This window comes from Pelophylax lessonae (genome assembly GCF_965119305.1).
Source record: "Pelophylax lessonae genome assembly, chromosome: 12".
NCBI lineage: Eukaryota > Metazoa > Chordata > Amphibia > Anura > Ranidae > Pelophylax > Pelophylax lessonae.
In genome coordinates, this window is record NC_138779.1 from 176,910,117 (window position 1) to 176,931,610 (window position 21,494).

General features: G+C 45.3%; 1 protein-coding gene across 1 annotated transcript in view; it reads right to left on the minus strand.

Moving 5' to 3' along the window:
• FUZ (fuzzy planar cell polarity protein) overlaps positions 1–21,494 on the minus strand; it is a 176,409-nt gene that overhangs the window by 131,671 nt on the left and 23,244 nt on the right. Inside the window, exons 3-4 of the mRNA XM_082273581.1 lie at positions 4,870–4,954; positions 162–230 (exon numbers count right to left, since the gene is read on the minus strand). Coding sequence (XP_082129707.1) covers positions 162–230; positions 4,870–4,954 — 154 coding nt within the window. The remainder of the gene's footprint in view (positions 1–161; positions 231–4,869; positions 4,955–21,494) is intronic.

The following is a 21,494-nucleotide window of genomic DNA, read 5'->3' on the forward strand; positions in this document are numbered from 1 at the left end:
AGCACACCCAGCAGTAACAAACAGTTTGGGACAGCTTGGCACAAACAAAGTATTTAAAGTAACATTAAACATGAAGTTATATTGGAAGTGATCAGCCTCCACGCTTTTAGCAAATCAAGCTCAAATCCACAGCTGTTGTCCCCAAGCAGTGGCTCACTTACCCGCAAATCTTTCTTTAGCCGTTCCACATTTTTTATATTTATGAGGTCATCCAGCCCAATTACAAGAACCTAAAAAATGAATACATATGTTACAAGTATGTATGATAAATGTGCTAAACAAAATTAGCAGGTAGAAACAAGTGTGGAACACAGAGGCATAACTAGAACCTTCAGGGCCCTGGTGCAAGAAACCATCAAGGACCCCCCAGACCCCTGGCCTGGGCCCTTCCCTTCAAGCCTGGGGCTCTTTACTCTCATTGCGGGGCACTTTATTACAGTCCTGCAGCGGGCCCCTTTCACAAGTTCTGCTGTGGGCCCCCTTCCTGCCATCTTGGGACCTCCCCATGGTGGTGGAATGCCAGGGCCTGGTCACAAGTGTGACCTTTGCGATCCTGGAAGTTCACCCACTGGTGTCAGTAGTTTTTATTTTTTGGTATTTTAATTGTATTATTTTTTATCATTTTATTTTTTTTTTTTTACAATGCCACTGACTATGACTCTGTCCATCAAGAAAAGGAAGGAGCTGGTAAATAACATATTTTACTGACCCCTTCCTGGTTCTTTTTTGTGACACATCCCCTGCAGCAGCCGGCAGGAGAGGGGAGGGAGGAAGCCAAAAACAGTATGGGAGGAGCACACAGGGGCCCAGAGACAGCAGAACACAAGTGAACTGGATAGGAGGAGTGGCAGGGGCAGCATACAGAGGAACCAATCTCCTCCATTTTCCTCCTGCAGCTACAGGAGGAAAAAAAGAAGACAGTGATTTCTCTACATGCTGCCCCGCCGCCCCTCCTATCCAGGTGTACAGGGGAGCTGGACAGGCCCCTTGGAGCATGGGGCCCAGTTGCAATTGCGACCCCTGCAACCCCTGTAGTTACACCCCTGGTATAACATAAAAGCAAACCTGCTACCTAAATGTATTATTTGCTTCATAGCACACACTAAGGTGATAAAAGCACATGGCATGCATGCTTTACGTAATCCTGAACTTCTAAGTCAAAGCTGAGAACTCTGGACACTACCACATACAGATCTAACAATCTCAGTATTAAAAAAAAAAAAAAAAAAAAAAAAACATACCATGTGACCAGTTGGCTTTAAAATTAAACTTTCTTGGTTTTGGCTATTTTTTATGTGAAAGATTACAAGCTGATGATTTATTGTATCCATACTATGGAACATAACAGAATGTGGCATATTTAGAAAGCAGTGAATGGTCCCTTTCACACAGGCTTTCCGATCAGGTCCGTCTGTCAGTTTTTCAGGCGGACCTTATCGGATACTCCATGAACCCCTATGGGGCAGCGGATGTCAGTGGTGACCTCTCCACTGACACCCGCTGCTCTCCGATCCGGTCCGTGAAATCCAGACGGATGGTAACCCTATTTTCTATCCCTCTGGAGGATCAGATCGGATGAAAACGGACAGGCAGTCCGTTATCATCTGATCTCCCATAGAGGAGAGCAGGGATCGGACAGGTCCATCTCGGCACACAGAGCAGGAACATACCCGTCATCCGCGTATTTAGCAGGGATCTCACAGGTCCATCTCTACTCAGAGCAGGAACAGACATGTCATCTGCCTGCTCAGCGGGTATCAATGGATTGATCCCCCGCTGAGAAAAACGGAGTCCGCCAGGCGGAAAGTCTGTGTGGAAGGACCCAATCTCACAGTCCCCAAACATTCAGTGCAGGTGAATCTTACAGGTGCATTTGTCTTAAATTCCAAAATTTATCAAAGGGATGCTGGGACTTTGATGTAAGTTCATACAAAGTAGCAGGAGGAAAAAAATATTCATGGAGAGCTCAGTTTAGGTTCACAACAGACAGGACTCCCCTCCAGTGGGTACCCAGCAGGTTACCAGAAAACATGCACCAATGGAAAAACCAAATGTCCAAAGAGTCCAAATCAATTTAACCACCTCAATACTGGGCACTCAATACCCCCTTCCTTCCCAGACCAATTTTCAGCTTTTAGCGCTGTTGCAATTTGAATGACAATTGCGCGGTCATGCAACGCTGTACCTAAACCAAATTTGTGTCATTTTTTCCCCACAAATAGAGCTTTCTTTTGGTGGTATTTGATCACTGTCAGGTTTTTTCTTTTTTGGTGCACAAATAAAAAAAGACTGAAAAGTTTGAAAAAAAAAAAAAAAAGTTTTTTTGTTTAGGTTATAAAATTTTGTAAATAGATATGTTTTTTCCTGCACTGATGAGCACGGATGATGCCGCACTGACAAGCACTGATAGGCGGCACTGATGGGCACTGATAGGTGGCACTGTTGGGCGGCAATGATCGGCACTGATGGGCACTGATGGGGGGCACTGATGGACAATAATGGGCACTGGTGGGCGGCACTGATAGATGGCAATAACGGCACTGGTGGGCAGCACTGATAGATGGCATTGGTGGGCAACACTGATAGGGAGGGCACTGGGGGGCTCTCTGAGCCCTGTTTGCCATCCCTGGTGGCCATAGTGGGCACCTCTGGTGGTCATGGGTGGGCACCCCTGGTGGATCTAGTGGCACCCCCTCCCCCCAGGGCTGCACTGGTAATCAATCATCTGATTACCAGCACAGACCCCCCCTGTGATCAGTGAGTAATTAGAAATACTCACTGATCACCCCGGCTGCAGAACCGATCCTCTGATCTTCTCCTCACTGACAGGATCTGTCAGGAGGAGAAGAGATCGAAGCCGTTACAACGGCTCTATTTACATTACATGACGGCTGTGATTGGACACAGCCGTCATGTGATCAGGAGGGCCAATCACAGGGCCCTCCTGCCGAATGATGTTGCTCTGTGTCCGAGGGACACAGGCACATCGAGATCGCGCCGCTGCGCGTGCCCGCGGCAGCGCGATCTCTCTCCTTCTGAAGGACGTTCCGGAACGTATATGTACTATGGCCCGGGTGGGAGGTAGTTAAAGCTCATCTCCAGGTTTACCAAGCTGTCCCAAACAAACTATTTTATACACTAACAAGGACATCTGCTGGGTGCACTGTATAAACTATATGTAGCTTTTGCTACTGCACATATAGAGTAGTATACAGCCTTGTGTTCCGGGTGTGGGACACGAACACCCTACCTTACCTGGAGTAGGGTAGAGCAATTATACCAGACCGGAACTGTTTTTTTTTTCCAGTGTCCAAATTATCCCAACTGTCTATAAATCTTGAGTACCTCAATGAAAATGTGCATATTTTAGATTCCTAGATATTATGTATTTTTCACTACAATGACTTTAATTTATCCAAAGGTCTGGGACAAAGTTAACACTTTCACTGCCACTTACATATGTTAGTAGTGGGTGGTTTTACACAATGCCCTGGCTGCTGCAGCAGTGTGAATATGTAAATCTGACAAGCCAACTGTCAGCTGGAGGCGATCCAGCGGCTGTACATGGATCCTGGTAGTGCAATCCAATCCCCATGGCGGGTGCTACTGGATAGAGGGGAGATAAACCATCCAACATCCATTCACTGATCTCCCCTAGCAAGAATGAACATGGAAGCAATGTGCATTACGTCACTTCCGAGTTCAGATAACACTTTTATTTGCACTATTCGCTTCAATAGAAGGTAGGTGAGTCATCAGGATGTAATAGAATCACACAGGGGATTTTGGTCCCCTATGTAAGATGCACATACGAATGTAAACTGTATGCATCGGGGACACGTATATGTGTGTAAACGTCAATTGTGCTATACCTTATATATCGTAATACGTGCCAGAGTTTAAGCACAAAAATTCTAGGGCCAATATTCACAGTTAACTCTAAATTAACCCTTTCATTCCCCAGGGCCTCTGCTCTCAAATATATACTGATTGGGGGTTTTAAGTCTGCAGGCCTAAAAATGTGTTTTTTTTTTTTTTTTTTTTTAACGTACAACAAAATGAAAAAACAAATCTAGCAGTTCAAGGGTTAATCTGAAGGAATGTATGAATTAATGTAAGTATGTATGTATGTATGTATGTATGTATGCATGCATGTCCTCAGGAGGGATGTGTTGGAGCTGGAGAGAGTCCAGAGAAGGGCAACTAAACTAATTAGGGGATTGGAGGACCTTAATTATGAAGAGCGTCTGCAATCGCTTGATTTATTCTCCCTGGAGAAGAGACGCCTGAGAGGGGACATGATAGCAATTTATAAATATCTCAATGGGGATCTCAGCTTAGAAAAAAAGCTATTCAGTCGAAGGGATTGCATGAGGACTCGAGGGCATACAATGCGATTAGAGGAGAAGCGTTTTAACCTCAGGCAACGTGGGGGGTTCTTTACGGTTAGGGCTACAAGATTGTGGAATTCTCTACCACAAGAGGTGGTTTCTGCGGGAAGTATGGTGGCTTTCAAAAGACTCTTAGACTTACATCTCAAGGATCAGGACATTAAGGGCTATGTGAGATGATTACAGCCACACACACCTACACAGGTTGAACTGCATGGACTATTGTCTTTATTCAACCTCACCTACTATGTAACTAATTATGTAACTATGTATGTATGAATGAATGAATGTATGTATGTAGGAATGGGCATTGTCACAGTGATGAAATTCTTATGTTAAAATATAACTGGCATACATGGCTGGAAGTGGCAGTTTCTTCCCAGGTTGGGGGGGGGCTCCACTCTTTTACAGTTAAACCCTATTAAGGAAGAACGCTGGATCGGAAAAAGCTGTATCCAGAGAGTATTGGTTGACTTACCATAGCACTAAATACATTCTCCAAAAGTTTGTTCAATGAGTGGTCACTGGCATTGCTATCACATGACATCACTATCAGGTTGATGCTGAAAAAAAAAAAAAAAAAATTTAAATAAAAATAAAGAGGATTTAATCTGATAAATGGGGTTTAACAAAGAATCAGAGTACTGTACACAAGTCAGATGACATTGCTTTTATGTGCCATTCTGAAATGAGAGAATCTTTTTAATCCTTGTAATCATTGGCACCAAGCCAATGCAAAAATTATCATCAACACTGTTCAGATCAGAAGTAATAGATAGTAATAATTGGCCCTTGCTTGGCTGGTCTTTGCCCACCTTTGCATGGAAAAGTATTAGCAGTGCAAAGTAACCCTGCTATCCATTCCTAAAGCCACCAACTCCTCTTCTTCTTTTAGAAAGTTTTTTTTTTGTTTGTTTTTTTTGACAGGTATCCACTTCTAAATTTTGGTCAGATCGCCTAGGCGGTTCCACCAGAAGTACCCCCCTTCCCTGCCCCCAACCTTCACATCACAGGTCCCAGAGAGCTGCAGGACCATTCACAAAGTGCAGCACGGCTCATACATGCTCAGTAGGAGGCCGGCTGCTAAGCTGCAGGGAGTAGTATCCTGCTTCCCACAGTTAACATGCTAACACCGGGAACCCGAAGACTGGTCAAGAACCGGCCTGGGTGAGGACAGCGCAGTATCCCTGGAGAGCCAAGTATCCTTTATTAGCATAGCTCTAAAAAAAAAAAAAAAGGGGGTGCACCCCCAAAACACGTTAGCGCACGTATGTGCAGTTGCAGAAACACTTGGATTTTCTACTTCATGTCAAACTTCCATGTATATGCTATATACTTGTGCACCTTTGTGAGTATGCAATTTATTGGTTGCTTTTCATATTAATAATTCCTCTTTTACCTGGATAATGCACTAGGAGTTTGCGCCTTCCCCTTCTTTGTTTTTTAAAGTGTCCTTTATTACTTAAAAAACAGCTGATACAGTATTTGTAGCTGCTGACTTTTAGTTTTTTTTTTTTTTTCAAACAGGGCGAACAACCACTTTAAAGTGACCAAAAACAATATTCTTATTTTCCAAATATAATCTATACACATCCACTACTGATGATACCAAGCACTAACCAGAGCTCAAATTTTTAATCCCATAAGGAATAATAATTGTTAATGATATTAAAACATTTTGATGCCTCAGGTCAAAGGAAATGGGACTTTTACGGGCTTATTAAAAAATTATATTTATTGGAGATTATTAGAAAATTTCTTGCTATTGAGCAAAGAATATATAGAAATACAAACAAAATAATATAATACAAATGGTGCAAATGGGTTATAGACCCATGTGAGAAGGTGAAAATGGAACGAAAGGTGACAAGGTGGAAATGGTGACTTTTTTGAAACTCTGTCTGTGGGGCTCAGAATTGTGAGCTTGTTGAGAGAGAGTGTGTCTTGTCAGACTTCCAACGCGTTTCGGCGTATATTGCCTTTATCAAGGAAGCGGAGACAGTTCACCATATCTGAAAGATGTAATAAATATATATTGAAGTGTACAATATAACACTATTTGAAAAAATAGTGAAAAAATATGTAGTAAACACATACAGGTGACCGAGGCGGTTATGTCCCGGGTTGTATTATTCCCATTGCTCTTCCAAAACTATTCTCACGGGATTTCTGTGGAGTGGCTGTCTGAAATGATATGATTTTGGGTGATGGTAATATTGCCGGTTTGATATGGTTAAAATGGGAAATATATAGGCAATATATGTTAAGCAGACTTACATAGCATAGGGATCACATGGAGGGGATCCTTATCTAACAGCATGGGGGTCACATGAAGGGAATCCTTCTGGTTGGCCTAAAGGTATAGCATATTGGATCAAAATTTGAAAATGTATTTATTTTATTATTTCAATAGCTTTTTCCTGAGAGCACTGTAAAGTATGGTGCTGGTCACTTACAATTGAAAGACTTGATGGTGATCCAATTTTATTAGGAGGCCTGTGGAGAGTGCTTATCATGGAGCCTGCATGGTAGAGGAATGTGATTGGTGACGGTACAGGTATGGTTATTTAAAAGGTATTGGTGTAAAAACGTATTGAGACTTACATATATAGGGAATTCCAGGTTCAGAACAGCAGGGGGAGCCCTGGTCATGGATCCTGTTAGTTCCCTGGTAAAAAAGTATTTGTGCTGATCAGCCTTGTGAAAAGAGGCATTTGATGCACGTTGTGACTAAAGTACATCCAACAATGCAAAAGTAGAGCATTGATTGGATGAAAACTTACGATTTGTAAGGCTGGATTGAAGTGGTATGGGTCCAGAAGAGCATGTCCTAGGGCGTCCGCGTTGTCCCTCGGTTGGAGGGAAGTGGCGCCCTGTTAGAAATCCCCGGCTATATATAGCCCACCGCGCATGCGCAATGGCGCAGGCGTGCGTCATGACGCCGATCATGGGACCGGGTCGGAGCGAGGAAGCGATGCGCGCGCCGGTGGAGTTGCGCGCGCATATCTCCGGGCTGATCCAATCCCAGGTCGGCGTGAAGGCGGTGATGCGCGCGCTGATGGACTGCGCGCGCACCCTACCTGTGACGTGATGGGTATAGTACAGGATGTTCCGTAGCCGCCGACACGAAGATGAGACTTAGATCTCGGGGGATAGAAATCCCCAGAGTCTTTGTCTGTCCCCAGAGAAGGGTGCTCTGGGGCTCCCCGTGCCGGGTGGATTTGGGAAGGTAGGAGGGGAATACGACAGTCCCGGGCAATTAGACCTATCCTGGTCACAGGTTGCAATGTACATAAATGGTACAAACATTAAAAATAAAAATAATAATAATGATAATAAGTAGATAATTATGCATTGAACATTATATTAAACAGCAATAGTAATTACAGGGAGAGGAAAAGGGGGGCTATCCATTTAGGTGGGGTGATCGATGGGCATCGATCGGTGGTACCAAATGAGGGCACACATGTCATACCTGGGATGGAAAATAAATAATGAAGAAAATTAAATAATAAAAGATAAGAAATAAAAAATAAATAATGAATAATAAAAAAATAAAAAATAATAAACAAAAATGAATAATAAAAAATAAAAAATAATGAGGGGAAGGGGGGGGGGGAAGAATAATAATTGGGTAAAGTTGTCAAATGTCAAGTTTGTGGGGTGGATCTAAGAGGTATTCTTGATCATTGTTTATGGGCAATAGATTCCAGATGGTATGGATCATCAGTCTGTTTTTCCTGAGCAGAAACCTTCAAGGAAGGGACGGTAACTTTCATTTTCGTTTAATCCGGGGGGTGTTGTAGCGTTAAGTTTTTTTATCCAGCGCATCTCTTTTTGTAGGAGGGACTTATTCCAGTCCCCTCCTCTGGCTGGTATATGGATGCGATCTAGAGCAGAAAACGTAACTTGTGGCATTTTGTATTTGTGATGATGAGTTATGTGGCGACCTAATGGGAGATGGAAATTGCCCATGGTCATACTTTGCATGTGTTTATTTACTCTTAGTCCAAATTCTTGGCGAGTTTTCCCGATGTAAAATGATCCACATTCACAGTTCATAATATATACTACCCCTTTAGTTTTGCAGTTAGCAAAATGGCGGGGGATGAAAGTTTCACCATTGGGAAGAAGTAAGCGTGTGGATTTGCGTATCACTGCGCATTGGGCGCAAGAACCGCATGGGAAAGTTCCCACGGTTTTGCATGGGTCTCTTTGGGATTTCATTTCGCTTCGAAAATAATTGATCGATAATTGTTAATGATTGCTCAATAAAATACACTTTTTTTTTTAAAAAAAAAATGTCCTTTATAGTTATTTGCTGCTAAAAAAAAAAAACCCAGGGGAACTTTTCCTTTTTTTCCCCGGGAAGGTTTATAATGCCTTTACCAAAAAACTGCTGCTTAACCACTTAAGCCCCGGAAGATTTTACCCCCTTCCTGACCAGGGCCTATTTTGCGATTCGGCACTGCGTGACTTTAATGGACAATTGCGCGGTCGTGCGACGCTGTACCTAAACGAATTTGACGTCCTTTTTTTCCCACAAACAGAGCTTTCTTTTGGCGGTATTTGATCACCTGTGCGATTTTTTGATCATGCACTATAAACAAAAAAAGAGCGTAAATTTTGCAAAAATAACAATATTTTTCACATTTTTTTATATGAAATTCCCCCCAAAAAAAATGTAAAAATTAAAACTTTTTTAACATTTTCGGCCAATTTGTTTTATGCTACATACGTTTGGTTAAAAAAAAAAACGCAAGAAGCGTATTTTTATTGGTTTGCGCAAAAGTTATCGCGTTTACTAACAAAGGGAAAGATTTTTGTCATTTTTGTTGTTTTTTTTTTTACGCGTAATGGCGGCGATCTGCGATTTTTTTTGCGGTACTGCGACATTGCGGCGGACAGATCAGACCCTTGACTGACATTTTTGACACTTTTGGGGTTACCAGTGACATTACTACAGTAATCAGTGCTATAAATATGCACTGTTACTGTAAAATTACACTGGCAGTGAAGGGGTTAACTTTGAGAGGGAGGGGTTATTTGTGTCCCTAGGGGCGTGATTCTAACTGTGATTGGCTGTGGCTTGAGGTGTAGGAACAGTGATCAACGGTCCTACATAGTAGAACCGTATGATAACTATTCCTACACAGGGGAGAATGACAGGCGGCTTGGTTACATCAGCCGCCTGCCTTTCTCCCTCTCCACCCGACGATCGCGAGTGGTCCACCGGTCACACGCACGGGGGGGGGGGGGTCTGTGACCGAGCGGGAGCGCGCCTCCGGCGGCGCTCGCTCGCCCCCTAGACCCTCACAAGCTAGCGACGTAGCCCTACGTCACTCTGCCTGTGAGGGGCTGACCGCCAACGTAAATAGTCGTGCGGCAGTCGGCAAGTGGTTAATGCAGATGGACAAGCTTCCTGCTATGTTGTCCCTTTATCAGAGAAGCTTCCACAGTGCCAAGATTGCTATTAGCTCGATAGTGAGGCATTGGGGTTGATTTACTAAAACTGGAGAGTGCAAAATCGAGTGCAGCTGTGCATAGTAGCAAAGTAGCAAATCCGCTTTTAACTTCAGCTTGTTCAATTAAGCCTTGACAAAAAAAATTGGAAGCTGATTGGTTTCTATGCACAGCTGCACCAAATATTGCACTCAGTTTTAGTAAATCAACCCTATAGACTGTCTCAGTCTTTTGAATCAATAAGTTTCTTCATGGAAAATATAGAATATACTGCATATCTCGTGTCAATCCCATTTAGAGCATACAGGGTACACAGAGACATCATAAATTCCTGGTGTAGTCATTTGGTACAAAGCATACAACAATGCATGATGTCAGCATAGAGTCTGCAAACCAACTCATAGAATCCTGTTTACACCAGATCCACTGAGCAGATACCTAGGGTGTCACGTCACCTGCCCCAAATTTTTTCAAACTTAGTTCTGCAAGACTAGAAGGATTAGGTGTTCTAACCTTAAAGCGGAGTTCCGGGCACAAAAACAATTTTTTTTTTTTGTGCCCCTCCGCTAGGTAGAGCTCACCTGAAAAGGAATTGGATAGTTATTTTTATTTTTTTTTGTTTACTCACCTTTTTATTGAAGATCGTAAATACTCACCTATGACTGCTTCCTCCTCCAGCGCCGAGGCTCACCCTTCCTGCCTCGCGATGATTCCTGGGAGCTAAACGTCATAGCTCCCAGGAATCAATGCGACGGCACCGCTCGTCATTTCCGGGCGACGCCGCATTCCCCTGCTAAACAGCTTCTGGGCATGCCAAGAAGCTGTTTAGGAATGCGGCGCCGAACCGGAAGTGACGAGAGGGGCCGGTGCAGTGCATTCTGGGACACGAAGACGCGGAAGAAGACAGAGAAGAGGACCGCGCCGGCTTCAGCTGCCCACAACAGAGATGGAAACGCTGTGGAAGAAATTTTCTAAGTAAGTATTTCTTCTAAAAGGTAAGTGCGAACCGGGACAGATCAGAGGCTATCCATTGTGGAATGTGCTAGCCCTGACTGTCCCGGGGGTATGTTCAGCAAAAAATGACATCTGTGCCCGGAACTCCGCTTTAATAATGTGTTGGACTGCCTGCCAAATAAGACATGCTGGTTAACTTTTGCTGTGGCCATTAAGCAAAGCATTGCAGCCACAGCTCTGTGGGGCTGTATTGCTTTGTTTAGGGCAGTTGGAGGGTGGTAAAGCTCAAATGCCCACTTTTACCACCCCCACATGCCAGTGTGAGGGGGCGGGCCACTCACACTGGCTGCAATCAGGGCCATGCATTCACACCGATGGCAAATTATGGGCAGCAGCTGTGCCCGTGCAGCCAATACATCCTGCACAAACACCCGTGCATCCCTGTGCAGGTAAACACAGCCCTCGTATGGGGTTGGCATTGATATGCCTCATGTAAATGGGGCCTTAAAAGTACTGAACCTGGACTATTAAATAAAGGTTTTACTTCTGATTCTGATTGTAAGCTCTCATGACCAGTGTGCTCCTAATCCTCTGGTCTTGAACTGTATTGTTAGTTTGTTACTATACTGTCTCCCTTTATTTTGTAAAGCACTGAGAAACTATTGCAGCATTTATTATTCAATGATATTAATAAGAAGATTAAAATTGTCCCCATATTAAGGGCACAAAATAAAAATTAGTAAGAAAATAACAATTTTTTCCAGTTGGTCCAGAGGGGTAGTTTTAGTTTCAAACTGAAGAACTGTAGACAAAAAAAAAAAAACTTTTATTGCCCGATTTTTTCCTACTTATTACAGCTTTTAAAATCTTTTGCATACAAAGGGTACCGAAATGTAAAAAAGAAATCAGCTGGAAAAAAAATAGAAATGGAGAGAAGATGAACTCTGCACACAAAGACCTTCATATAAATACATTCCCCAATGACCACTAAAGATATATATCCACTTTGTGTGCACCAAACGCATTTGAAAACTCATCTGCATTGCCTGAGCAGAGAGCAAAGCTGTGGGAGAGGACCAGCAGACCCTTCCACTACAGGCTGCCTGCAGAAAACTACAAGAGGGGGCGGATACAAGACCAGCAAAAAACTACAGGAGGGGTGGATACAAGACTACGTATAAGGTGAAGATAAGGAGCATATGGGTATAGATTGCTATTGCAGGTCCCTGTATTTTAATAATACTTGTCTGACCTAACCAAAGCAGGCATAAGGAGAAGGTGTTCTGTACAGAGGTCAGAACTAAGAATGGTTAGATGGTCAGAACAAAAGAATTTTTAGGGATTCAAAATGTAAAACGTAAATCATAGCAATTTATTTGTGAATAATAATATGTAAGTACAACACTGCACAGATATTCGATAATTCGTATGGTATGTGACCAGTATAAACATAAAAAACAAGACATACAACATATAACAAACAATTAACAGGGTACCGGCCGGTGCATAATAAATGACATCACTGGGCTACTATTAATCAATATAATTTCTGGTGGTGTACACCGTTTCTGTATCCTTCCTGTGATGTGTGTCTGTGGACTTGTAGGGGAAATTAATTGTCAATCGTTTTTTGCTTAATTAAAGCGGAGTTCCGGGCACAAAATCGATATTTTTTTTTTGTGCCCGTCCGCTTCTTCCCCTTAACCTGAAACAGAATTGGATAGTTAGATTTTTTTTTTTTATTCACTCACCTTGTAATTGAAGATCGAAGATACTCACCTAGTCTTCACTTCCTCCCTCAGCGCCGCGGCTCACCCGCCACTTCCTGGCTTGCACTAATTCCTGGGAGCTGAACGTCATCGCTCCCAGGAATCAATGCAACGGCACCGGCCCCGCTCGTCACTTCCGGGCGACGCCGCATTCCCCTGCTTAACAGCTTCTGGGCATGCCCAGAAGCTGTGGAGCAATGCGGCACCGCACCGGAAGTGACGAGAGGGGCAGGTGCAGGCGCATTCTGGGACAAGGAGACGCGGAAGAAGACACAGAAGAGGACCGCGCCGGCTTCAGCTGCCCACAAGAGAGATGGCAACGCTGTGGAAGAAATTTTATAAGTAAGTATTTCTTCTAAAAGGTAAGTGCGAACCGGGACAGATCAGAGGCTAGCCATTGTGGAATGTGCTAGCCCTGACTGTCCCGGGGGTATGTTCAGTGAAAAATGACTGCTGTACCCGGAACTCCGCTTTAAGCAGGGTAGGTGGGAGTATACCGTGGTGGGTGGCTGGGGTAATTTCTCCTCCAATTGGCATCATTTATACAACCCGAGGGTATGGCAGTATATTTTCCTTTTTATTCCGAGTCTGTGCTGTGACTCGTGATAAAGTCGGCAATTGTCGTGATTTCAATTTCCTTCCCTCTCGTAGTATAAATGGGGTACCAGGTTTCAGCGGTTTGTTGGTTAGGGACGGTTCGTTTTGGTGCTTAATGTGTCCTTTGTGAACTAGTGGTTTAAGGAGTTGCAGAGCGTGTAAGTGTCTCCTTTTTATCTATGTTGTTTGCGGCAGTATTGGTGGGGTGTCAGGTGGTTTTAAGTCTATCACCATCTCTCTGGGACTATGCAGAGTGTGTATCTGGGTTTCTTTAGTGGGAAATGCCTCAGTGGTTTACCCCGTCTCATCAGAGACACTCTGTCAGCCGAACGGCTGATTCTTCACCCCTCTTTCCGGATGGTGCGGTGTTATCACTTACCTGACCTCCGATCCATTGCCGCACAGCTCTGGTTCCCGTCCTCACGCTGAAGTGCCTGGTGCGTGTGTTGATCCCGATCCTCCGGCTTTTGCTGGCTTCCCCTGCAGTCCGCGTCTTTGACACTGCTCGTTGCACCGGCGGTGAAGATGACGTCAACGCGTTTCGCTTCCGAGTGGCGTAGCTTCGTCTGGACGTCCAGACGCGGACGGCGGGGGAAGCCAGCGAAAGCCGGAGGATCGGGATAGACTTAAAACCACCTGACACCCCACCAATACTGCCGCAAACAACATAGATAAAAAGGAGACACTTACACGCTCTGCAACTCCTTAAACCACTAGTTCACAAAGGACACATTAAGCACCAAAACGAACCGTCCCTAACCAACAAACCGCTGAAACCTGGTACCCCATTTATACTACGAGAGGGAAGGAAATTGAAATCACGACAATTGCCGACTTTATCACGAGTCACAGCACAGACTCGGAATAAAAAGGAAAATATACTGCCATACCCTCGGGTTGTATAAATGATGCCAATTGGAGGAGAAATTACCCCAGCCACCCACCACGGTATACTCCCACCTACCCTGCTTAATTAAGCAAAAAACGATTGACAATTAATTTCCCCTACAAGTCCACAGACACACATCACAGGAAGGATACAGAAACGGTGTACACCACCAGAAATTATATTGATTAATAGTAGCCCAGTGATGTCATTTATTATGCACCGGCCGGTACCCTGTTAATTGTTTATGTTATATGTTGTATGTCTTGTTTTTTGTGTTTATACTGGTCACATACCATACGAATTATCGAATATCTGTACGGTGTTGTACTTACATATTATTATTCACAAATAAATTGCTATGATTTACGTTTTACATTTTGAATCCCTAAGGCTCCATGTACACGGGACGCTGGAAATGGCCGTTTAGGAGCAGTTGGGCGTTTTTTTCAGAAGCCCCTGAACCCACCTACATTTTATCTTATCTGTCCATGTACACCAGGTCGTTTACAGTCATTTGCAGGCAGTTGCGTTCAGGGACTGTTTTTAGAACGCAATTATTTGCGTTCGAACGTGTTTTTCCCGGCGTTTCAAATGCACAAACGCGTCCGAACGCGTCTGAATGCGATGACCCGCGTTTAGCGTTCGCGTTTTTCCATTTTAAAGGGGAATAATTTTTATCACCTCTAGGAACGCTTCTAAACGCAAACGCCCGCAAACGCTGCTAAACGCCCACTAAACGCGGGTACAAACGCGACTGAACGGACGTTTCAAACGTCCTATAAATTCCAGCATTCAAAGGGACTTTTAACAACGTCCCGTGTACATGGAGCCTAAAAATTCTTTTGTTCTGACCATCTAACCATTCTTAGTTCTGACCTCTGTACAGAACACCTTCTCCTCCTGGATACAAGACTAGTCGTCATTCACAAGGAGAGAGCAACAGTGACTGGTCCCTATTACAGAAAGCTCCTGCACAGAGACAAATTGCAGGAGATGTTTCATGGTAAATTACTGCACAGATCTGAAAAAAAATTACAGAAAGACGACCAAATTTTAACTAAAAACAATACACATTCCTTATCCCACATTCCATCATCCTCTTCCATCATCACTTGCTATGCTGCCAACTAAACACAGGCCAAGAATCTGCATAAGAAGCACTTACAGAAATCCTGCATGATGCATCCCAGTAAATAAATTCTGCTAAGGAAATCTATTAGGGCACTTTTGGGAGTGTCATATAGGGAGCCGTTCAGGCTGCCCACAGTGCCCCTCTAAAACCCTACACTACATATGTCAAATACAAGACCGACTGGCCAAATCCAGCCTGCCAGGCCTTGTCATGTGGCCCTCACACCTAGTTTTACAACAGGAACATGGCAGAACTCCATTCTGCCACCTCTGGCTCTCACTCTCCGCTCCCCACTGTCACTTGCAAACACAGAAGATTTTGGTGTGTACAAGGGACAGCTTTGATCTCAGCAGCTCCTGAATCTAACAGATCCCTGCAAGAAGTCACAATGGGGACAGATCTACAGATTCTAAAAGTGATAATAATCTCTCTGCAAGGCAAAGCCACTTACACAAGGAGCTACTACATCTGAGCCAGGTAGGTAAGAGTAGAGATGTAAGGAAGCTTTGAGAGTGGGGGGGGGGGGGGGGGGAGTTGGTGTTGCACACTGAATATAGCGCACCCCTAAACCATGCACTCTGTACCTAGCGTACTCCTGAACTTCGTACACTCCTAAACCCTGCACTTTGTGCGTAGCAAACTCCTAAACCATGCACTCTGTGCCCTATGCACAGAATGAAATCTGCATTCTGTGCATAGGGCACCCCTGGAACTGCACTCTGTACATAGCCTATTCCTGAACTCTACTGAACACAGTGTAATCCTGAACGCAATACACACTCCTGAACCCTGCACTCTGTACGTAGCGCACCCTGGATACAACCAGCTCTTTGAGGGCAACCATACTGCTGATGTGGTCCATAATGATATTGATGACACCCCTGACCTACACTATTACTGTGTTTTAGTAGCATGTAAGAAAATGGCATTCCAACGGCACAAATAGCAGCTTTATAGTAAGCTTGCAGTCATTGTTTACTAAGCACTGACTTTTAGTGCCAATTTTATGAGATTTTTGATGATGATTCAATAAGGATGTGGGGGGTGGCTCTCAAACTTAACACTCCCAAAGTATCAGTTTCGCAGCTGGAGTGTCACCTTCATATATTTGCTTGATAGGTTCAAATCACTGCAGCCGGCAAGGTTTCTGTAAGAAATCCTAATACAGATTCCCTGCCAGTGTTAATTTTTGCACTATGGTAGCTGGGGACAGGGTCTCTTTAACCTGGTTTTAAACTTTTAAACAAAAATGCATTTGTTTAGGGGCCATTCACACCTGTGCATGGGGCCATTTGCAATTATCTGTGGGAGATTCAGCTGTGTTCCTTGTGAGAAGCTGCGGGAGCCTGATCGTTTCCCATGATTATGCTCTGGATTGAAGTAAAACCCATTGGCGGGCATGGCCTGGTCAGACACCGGGCTAAGACTGTCATACTCCAAACAGGGTTTTCCTGTGATGTGCAACATTTAGGACTTCATTTCCCTACTAGATGTTTAGAGCTGGGATGACCTCTGTCTTTGTTGGCACTCCTTTCGGTTTATCGTGCAAGAGGACCTGGTGGAGCCTTGAGCGCCAACTGTCATTTTGTTGTGGGTGACAAGGAGCCTGATAGCGTCCAAAGTGGATTTCCAGCCATTCGCACTTATGCATCAATTGCCTGCGGATAATTGGCCCTGAATGCAGACAGACAATCTGAGTACAGGGCTAATCATATGCAGGTAATTGATGCAAGAGTGATTACATGTGAGGGGCTGTGAATAGCTGCAGGTGTTGTCAGACTCCCATTGCTTTAAATGGGACTTCCCACCTTCAGCTAAACCCAACTGAGCCTCCCACATCGATCATCAACAGTTCCATTTGCCAGTAGGAATGGGGCCTTAAAGTAGAAGTAAGCTTACCTTCCGACGACACTCGCCAGTGCTAGGATCCTCCTCTATGTACTGGTCTTTGGCAGTTTTTAATGGTTGGCGCAGGATGACATCATTCCAGCGCATGCACAGGAGTCAGTCATCCAGGCCGGCGGTGTAGGCGGAGCTGCATGTGCATGGGACAGTTTACATGCTGAAGAAGACAGCGAGCAGGTAGATAGGTGCATCTAATTGCAAAGGAGACATTGCATGTCTCTTCTGCAATAAAGGAGCCTGCTCACTGTCTGTGGCAGCTTTAATTTCCACATCTGTTATAGAAACAAGCCTAGGGATCTATAAAAGTTGTAACATAGAAAACATGTGACAGTATATATATTTACAAAGTTTCAATGATCACTGTAACATGAAGTTGTTAAATGGTTTATTGAATCTGATTACAGCTCAGAATTTCACCCATCAAACTAACAGGTAAAGATGGTGCAACAGACTGTGTATAGAGGAGGGCATAGCAGGGTTCCCTACAAAAGGTTTTGGGGGCTTAAAGGAAATGTATAATATTTTCTTTTTTTTAATATACAGCTTGATGTAAAAAACCCTAATCAATATATGTTTAAGTGGTAAAAAAAGTTTATTTATCTTTCGCTCATTGAGGGACACAGCTCCATATCTTCTTTGACTCTTGGGTTATGCTGCTCTCCAAAGGAGTAGGACTAGGCAGAAACAAAACTTGACTATGCCCCTAGGGCAGTCCTAGGGGGTATACTTTCCACTTCCTGCTATAGGACTTCAGTTTTTTTCTGCCTAGTCAGGAGTAAGGACCTGGTTCCCTGCTGGGATCTATTGTCCTAGCACTTTTTCCTTTTTAGAGCCGGTTCACACTGGGGCGACTTGTCAGGCGACTTGGTCGCCTGACAAGTCGCCGTGGGTCGCCTGCCATAGATTAGCACAGGACCCGTTCTAATAGGAGCGACACAAGTCGCTCCAACTTAGAAAAAGGGTCCTGTACTACTTTGGGGCGAACTGGAGCGACCTGCATTGAATTCAATGATATGAAGTCCGTGGATGTCGCTCCGAGGTCGCGGTGCACGCTGTGCACCGCGACTTCACAGGTCGCCCCGGCAAGTCGGGTCGCCTGTATGTGAACCGGCTCTTACAGGGAATTTTTTTTGTTTTGTTTATTATTTTCTGTTCCTGTAAGAAATACAATCAACTGCCAGACTGGGCAACAGACTGGATATCCTAGATCCTTACGGTCTTCCCAGTCTGGCCAGCAAGCGCAACCAACTGTTAGCTCCGCACTAGGCTGGCCGCGACATAGCCCCACTGGACGGGGGCTGACCGGCGAGTGAAACACCTTGCAAAGACGCCTAGCCCCGGTCACAACATTGGTCATGGCCAGAATCGCAGCCTGCAGCACCCCCATTCCAAGATGGCGCAGTGGACTGCCAGGAGTGGTGCCCACTCGGTTCCCAGGTGTGGTGAGTAGTGCCCCCCCTCTCCTATTGGGGAAATATTAGGGTGGATGCGGGCCCTTCCCTCAGGTTAGTAGGCCCCTTATGTGTCCCTCTTTCCCTCATGGTTCCCCCTCACACTAGCGGGGTTCCCCTGAACAGGTCACCCTCACCTACCCCTCCCCCCTTAGTCCCCCCTCAGGGTGCACAGACTGTTGTGATGTATGGGGTGTCATATGGTGATGGGCTGGAGAGGGGAGGGATCGTGCCACCAGTGGCTCACATTTAGATGAGAACATTTTTCAGGGGGGGCATCATTTTAAGCTCACCCATGCTCCGCCCCTTTTCAATAATGTCATGAAGGGGAGGGGCTTAGTCATTATACCTTTTTTGAGTATTTATTTTTAAAGAGGTGATGCGGCGGTGGGCCTCTAGTGGCAGTAACAGCACTTCCTCTTCCTTTCTGATCGCAGCATGGTAAGCAACTTGGTGCTCTGTATTCTGCTCTGAGTAGGTGGTGGCGAGTTCCTGCGGGTATACAACTCCCTCTTCTGCCATAGCAGTGCCGCTGGTGCACTGGGACTTGCAGTACCACAGCGGTAGCGGTGTGAGGGGGTTTTTTGTGACATTTTTTTACATATAAAGGGAGGCCTCCGGATTAACCATGGAGTCCCTGGAGCAGGTATCACCACCTGACCCATTCTCAGAAGCTGATGGACCCTTTGGGTCTCAGTCCACCCTGGCGGCCCTGACGGCGGTCCTACAGTCACTTGAGTCAAAGATTCATATGGCCTTTTAAAAGTGGTCTAGCATGAAGCTCCCCCCCCCCCCCCTCACCTGTATCCTCTGCCTCCTCAGAGTCTGAGATGGATTTGGCCACCAAGGACGCAAGTCAACCCACTGTCTGACCAAAAACACATCAAAATCTTTGGAAGAAGTTACACAGGTTGCACCGCGACCTCGGAGCGACATGCACGGACTTCATTTTTTGTGCTTTCACAGGTTGCCAAGAGCAAAGAACCTCGTCGTAAACGTGGTCCTTTCTTCTCAGCTCACAACCATCCTTTCGTTCGCAGGTCAAGGGACAAAAGTCCACCCGTCACTTCGCCGGGGGTTCCAAGAGGCCCTGGGCTGGTAAGTCAAAAGCTGGTTCCACTACTTCCGTAGACAAGCCCTCCTCTGCCTGAAGGGGCGCCCTCACCCGTATATGGGGTGGGGGGACGTCTTCTCTTCTTTTCAAACTCCTGGACCTCTCTCATTCAAGAGAAATGTATCCACGAGTTGATTTGGTCCAGTTACAAGATCAAGTTTCAATCTTTACCTCCGGCAAGGTTCTTTCCTTTCAAGTTGCACCTGTCCCCGGATCGGCTGCAGGACCTTTACTGGGCGGTGCATGATCTGCTATCACAGGGAGTAATTGTCCCGGTTCCAGAGTTGGAACGTTTGCAGGGATTCTATTCAAATCTATTTACTGTTCCCAGGAAGGAAGGCAAGGTCTGTCCAATATTGGATCTTAAGGCCCTGAATCGCTTTGTGCGGGTTCAGAAATTTTGGATGGAGTCTATTAGCACGGTGGTGGCATCCCTTTATCAAGGGGATTTTCTGGCCTCTCTCGATATCAGGACGCTTACCTTCATATCCCAATATATGTAGGGCATCAGCATTTTCTTTGTTTTCTTTGCTTTGTCGTAGACGAGGAGCACTATCAAAATTGTGGCGTTACCCTTTGGTCTCGCCTTAGCTCCTTGGGTGTTCACAAAAAAGTGTTGGCCTCGGTGTTAGCTTTGCTCAGGCAGAGGTGGGATTGTGGTACTGGGGTACCTGGACGATCTCCTTCTGCGAGCAGAGTCTCCGTCTGTCTTAAAAGACGATCTGGACATCAATGTGCGAACTTTGCAAGAGTTCAGCTGGATGCTGAATTTTCAGAAATCAGCTTTGATTCCGTCCAACAACCTGGACTTTGGATTCAGCCTCAGCCAGGGGGTTTCTTCTGGAGGTGAAACTGCTAAAGTTGCAGCATGCGATTCAGCTCCAGTTGTCCAACCGCCAGTCGTCTCTCAGGACTTGCATGCAGGTGCTGGGTTTGATGGTCTCCACCTTCAAGGCGGTTCTGTTTTCCATATCAGGCCTCTGCAGAAGGAAATTCCTGCTAAATGAGACAAGAATCCTCAATCTCTGGACAATCTGATCCTGTTGAGCCGGGGTGCGAGGGAATCCTTGCTTTGGTAGCTCAGTTCCCCAGTGCTTCAACAAGGAAAATCCTTTCTCCCCCAGTGGTTACCATGGATGCCAGCCTGTCCGGGTGGGGAGGGGTTTTGAGCATGGATTCGGCTCAAGGGGTTTGGACTGGGGAGGAGTCTGGTCTGCCGATCAATATCTTGGAGATTCTGGCAATCAGGCTTTGCCTGTTCCTGTGCAGGGATCGTTTGCAGGGGTGTCCGGTAAGAATTCAGTTGGACAATGCCATGGCTGTGGTGTATATAAATTATCAAGGGGCACCAAAAGTGTCCTGGCAGCCAGAGAAGTAGCCGGAATTCTAAGGTGGGCAGAATGATATGTTCCAGCCCTCTCTGCTGTGCACATTCCAGGGGTGGAAAATTGGCAGACGGACTACCTCAGTCGGCAGGCCCTGAGTCCAGGCGAATGGTCTCTTCACCCAGAAGTGTTTCAACAACTGTGTCTTTGGTGAGGGACTCTGGATGTGGATCTGTTGGCCTCTTGTCTCAACCAGAAGGTTCAGAGGTTTGTGGCAAGATCTCAGGATCCTTTGGCCAATGCTGATGATGCTCTGGTGGCCCCTTGGGGTCAGTCGGATTTACACTTTTCCTCCACTACAGCTTCTGCCGAGGTTTATGCGCAGAGTCAAGGCAGAAGGGATTCCAGTCATTCTGGTGGCTCCAGACTGGCCTCGCTGGTCTTGGTACACAGGCCTTGTGAGGCTGGTAGCCGATGTTTCTTGGAGACTCACTTTCAGAGAAG